Genomic DNA, 3,643 nt, shown 5'->3' with positions numbered 1-3,643 from the left:
AGTTCCCCAAGCCAACAAAGAGAGGCGAAGCAGATAGGGAAACCAGGAAGCCAGTCAATCCATAAGCACTTACAAACAGTGCTAAAAGGAAAGTGGCCCTGGAGCTGACATAATAAAATAAGACATCGTTAAATTCTCCCGCCCTCCAGCTAGGAAGGACGCCACCACCTGAGGAAGGATTGAGGACTGAGGACAGGGAAGGCTGCACCCGTAGGGAAGGGCTTCCAGCAGCACAGGCGGCCCCATGGCAGAAGGCAGGCATGCACACACGGCCTTGAGCTTGACACAATCAAGGGTACCAGAAGGGATGAGAAAGAAAGGCTGCCCAATGCCAGCAGGCGTTGTTTTCCCAAGGAGCCATAAAACATGTCAACTTATGAAAGTATGCAAAGGAAGCACCACTCCCCAGCAGCAAGAATGGCTGAGCACATGCAACCCATCACAGGGCAGTCAGCCAGCAGGGACATGCAGCCGGTCAGGCCCTCTTCCCCACACCCCCACCCAACACCAACCTCAGCTCAAGTATGGGGGCAGGAGCCCAGGTCAAAGCCACGGTGAGCTTCCGAAGCAAGATTTAAATAGACTTTATTGTTATAATGGGGTCCCTACCGAGCAGGGCCTTATAAATCAATTTATGTGGTCCCATGATGTCGCAATGGAGAAATCGAGAGGTCACAGTAATTGAAGGACGTGGTCCAGGGGAGGCTGGCCAGGAATGCAGCAGACATGATCAGGACAGGCCAGGGGTGGTCAGGTCACAGGGTGAAGAGAGAGGCCAGGCCCCCCCTTCACTCTCGCTTCTTGTAGCTCTCCAGGTGAGACAGGACCCAGCCGGACGGTAGGAGGATACACAGGAAGCAGGAGGTGAGCCCAATGGCGATATCCTACACAGAGAACAAGGAAGAAGGAACCCCCAGAGTAAGGACCAACTGCCCCAGGCCTCCCAAAGTCCCAGCAGCCTTCTCAGGCGGCCGAAAGCCCCCCTCAGGAAGTCAGGACTCAGGTTCCAGAGGAGGGACGTAGCAGATCCAAGGTCCACTCTAGGTCCTAAGGTAAAGTGTCAGATACAGTGGTGGGGGCCAGCCTGGGTTAGGATCCATGGAGAAATCCACCATCAGTTGATAAAGTAAAGGGACAGGAACGAGAATTTAAACCTGCTTAGAGCTGATCTGTTGAGACCCAGAAACCTTGCATAGGCCAATAACTCTCAAAATCCACCTACCCCCTCTCCTAAATTTCAGTTTCCTCAACCACGACATGGAGATAACGGCCCTGTCTTCTCCGGGTCTCTGGGAGGACTGAGACCAGCACAGCAGCCTTGGCACAGCGCCTGGCACGGAGAGGGGCTCAGCAGATGGCCGTTGCTATTATTTTCACTATTATTTCCTCAAACGCAGTGATCTCCCCCGGCTGTGCTTTAACTGCAGGTCCGCTAATCTGGATCCTGAAGACTTGCATTCAAGGCCGGGTTCCGCCGCTGAGGCAACGTACGAAAACGTCAAACGGGTGAAAACTGTCGCGAAGGCTTAAACCCTCCCACATCTCTGGTGACTACAAAGACCTATTGGGGTCCTCCTGCCCACCCTGTTCCCTAATATCTATAGGGGGAGTTGACTGTCGTCAGGCGCCCCTAATAAACGGATGAGTAAACGGGGTCAGAGAGGGCTTGCTCGAGGCTGCACAGCGACTAAGCAACAGGACCGGGACTGACAGGGGGTGACCCGAGATCCCGGGGCTGACCGAACGACTCTGGCCCGGGCACTGCCCCTTCCACCACGCCAAAACCAGCACTGCCACGCCGCTATGCTGCGGGTCGCCAAGTGCAGGACACTCCCAGGCCGCGCAGCCCGGCGCTCCAGACCCGGCCGCCCCAAAGCCGCCGCGGAACCCACGGTCCGACCCGCTCCTCACCATGGTTCCGAGCTGCTCCCGCGGCGGCTTGGAATGGATCTGGGCACGCGGCACCAGCAGCCGCCGGGCCGGGCCAGTCAGGCCCCTCAGCAGCAGCGGCGCCAGCACAGACATGACTGCACTGAGTAGACCGCAGACAGCAGAACGCAAACCCAAGGTCAGGAAGTCAAAATGGAGCTCGCGGCCGGAAGTTCCCGAGTCAGGGAGGCAGCGAGAGGGCGTCCCGGAAGTGACGCAAGGCCACGCCTCCCACCCGCCCCTGTCAGTTTTTGGCGCGATCCTCGAAACAGCCAATTAAAGCCATCCTACCGCCGATAGGCGGGGCATCGGGGAACGGCCCTTTCCGTTTTTCCCCGCCCCAAAAGCGGCCTATCTTCCTGAGCGACATCTTTAGTCATCCTATCACATAAGTCAGAAATCAAGGCGGCAGTCTACACTCCTCCCTCCATTCATTCAGTATTCAAATCTCTCTCTCTATTCAGAAATCCCTCCTCTCCGCCCAGCCACTATTATTTCTGGCGGGAACGTCTGACACTGACCTAACTGAACTCTCCCTGATTTACTATTATTACCCTCTCTAATCCCAGCCCCCATGCTGTGGCAGCCGACCTTCCGCCCTTCCTCCCTCCATCTCTTCCTTCTTTCCTTCTTTTTAAACTTAAATCTAACCAAGTCGTACACCGCCTTAACTTTGATTGGTTCCCATCGCTTGCTAGACCAAGCCCCAATATCTGAATGTGACTCCTCATCTCTAAATATTCCACACCTTCCTCCTTGCTCACTGATCCTCCCTCTCCCCACCCTGCCCTCCCCTAATCCTTTCAGTTCTTTGTATCTTGTGGTCTACCTGGAACACTTTTGCAACTCTTAGCTAGCCTTCCTTTTCCGCCACTCCAGCTTCCACTTACTGATACATCTTACCTTATTCGACGAGTATTTACTAGCCACTACTGTGTTCCAGAAACTGTTCTGGACCTGTAGTGAACAAGAACTGACAATCCAGAGGGGAGAGACAGACAATAAGCAAGAACTTAATGAGAAGCTATTGAAAGTGCCGTGATATGATAGGAAGTAATGGGGTGGCACTGTGTCAGTTAGCCTTCACTGGCCACCCCGGGCCTTGTGCCACCTCTGTGCCCAGCAGTCCCTGTGGTAGCACTACCCAGAGGGTCGGTGCCCATCCCTGGACTAGGGAGCCACCTGAGAGCAAAGTCTGTGTCTGGTTCACCGAAGGGCCGGGTATACATCAGACACTTGGACATTCATGAATCGCAGGAGACTGAACAGTAGGTATAAGGTGAACAGGAAAGGGGCAAGGAGCCACCCACCGAGCCAGGACTTACCCATATAATCTCATTCCATCTTCACAACATTGCCATGAGGAAGATACTCTTCTTTCAAATTTTTTATAAATGAGGAAATAAACCCGGAGAACTGGGTGACCTGCTTCAGGTCACGCAACTAAAAGGCAGCCTAGGCAGGATTCCAGGGCAGGTCTGTCTGCTCAGAAGCCCATGCTTTTAACTGTCACGCAAGCTGTTATGGAGGAGAGTTTCCAGAAGTTCCAGTTTTGATGTTGTGGTCAATAGCATCAAAGGCTGTGGCAGAGGATAGGGGTGAGGTGGGGTAGCAAGAGACTGGGAAAACAGGAGCGCTGGAGGAGAAACCTCAGCCCCATGGGGACAGAAAGAGGCCTCACAGAAAGGTGGCAATGAACCCAGAGGGCCCCAAA

The 3,643-nt window shown here is 54.3% G+C and overlaps 1 protein-coding gene across 1 annotated transcript; it reads right to left on the bottom strand.

Moving 5' to 3' along the window:
* Positions 1 to 568: 568 nt before the first annotated feature.
* LOC107497080 (cytochrome c oxidase subunit 8A, mitochondrial) lies at positions 569 to 2,092 on the bottom strand. Its single transcript, XM_016118523.1, has 2 exons — positions 1,912 to 2,092; positions 569 to 884 (listed from the first exon to the last, which is right to left on the bottom strand). The coding sequence occupies exons 1-2, from the start codon at positions 2,023 to 2,025 to the stop codon at positions 789 to 791; spliced, it is 210 nt and encodes a 69-aa protein (XP_015974009.1). The 5' UTR covers positions 2,026 to 2,092; the 3' UTR covers positions 569 to 788.
* Positions 2,093 to 3,643: the final 1,551 nt, after the last annotated feature.

Source organism: Rousettus aegyptiacus, unplaced genomic scaffold, assembly GCF_014176215.1.
Source record: "Rousettus aegyptiacus isolate mRouAeg1 unplaced genomic scaffold, mRouAeg1.p scaffold_m13_p_5, whole genome shotgun sequence".
Lineage (NCBI taxonomy): Eukaryota > Metazoa > Chordata > Mammalia > Chiroptera > Pteropodidae > Rousettus > Rousettus aegyptiacus.
Note: the sequence above shows the minus strand (reverse complement) of the source record. Positions and strands in the feature narration are given on the sequence as shown.

Coding starts and splice junctions, on each gene's coding strand:
- LOC107497080 (XM_016118523.1), bottom strand. CDS start 2,025: ATGTCTGTGCTGGCGCCGCTGCTGCTGAGGGGCCTGACTGGCCCGGCC. Junction 885..1,911: donor GGGAGCAGCTCGGAACCATG/GTGAGGAGCGGG, acceptor TTCTCTGTGTAG/GATATCGCCATTGGGCTCAC.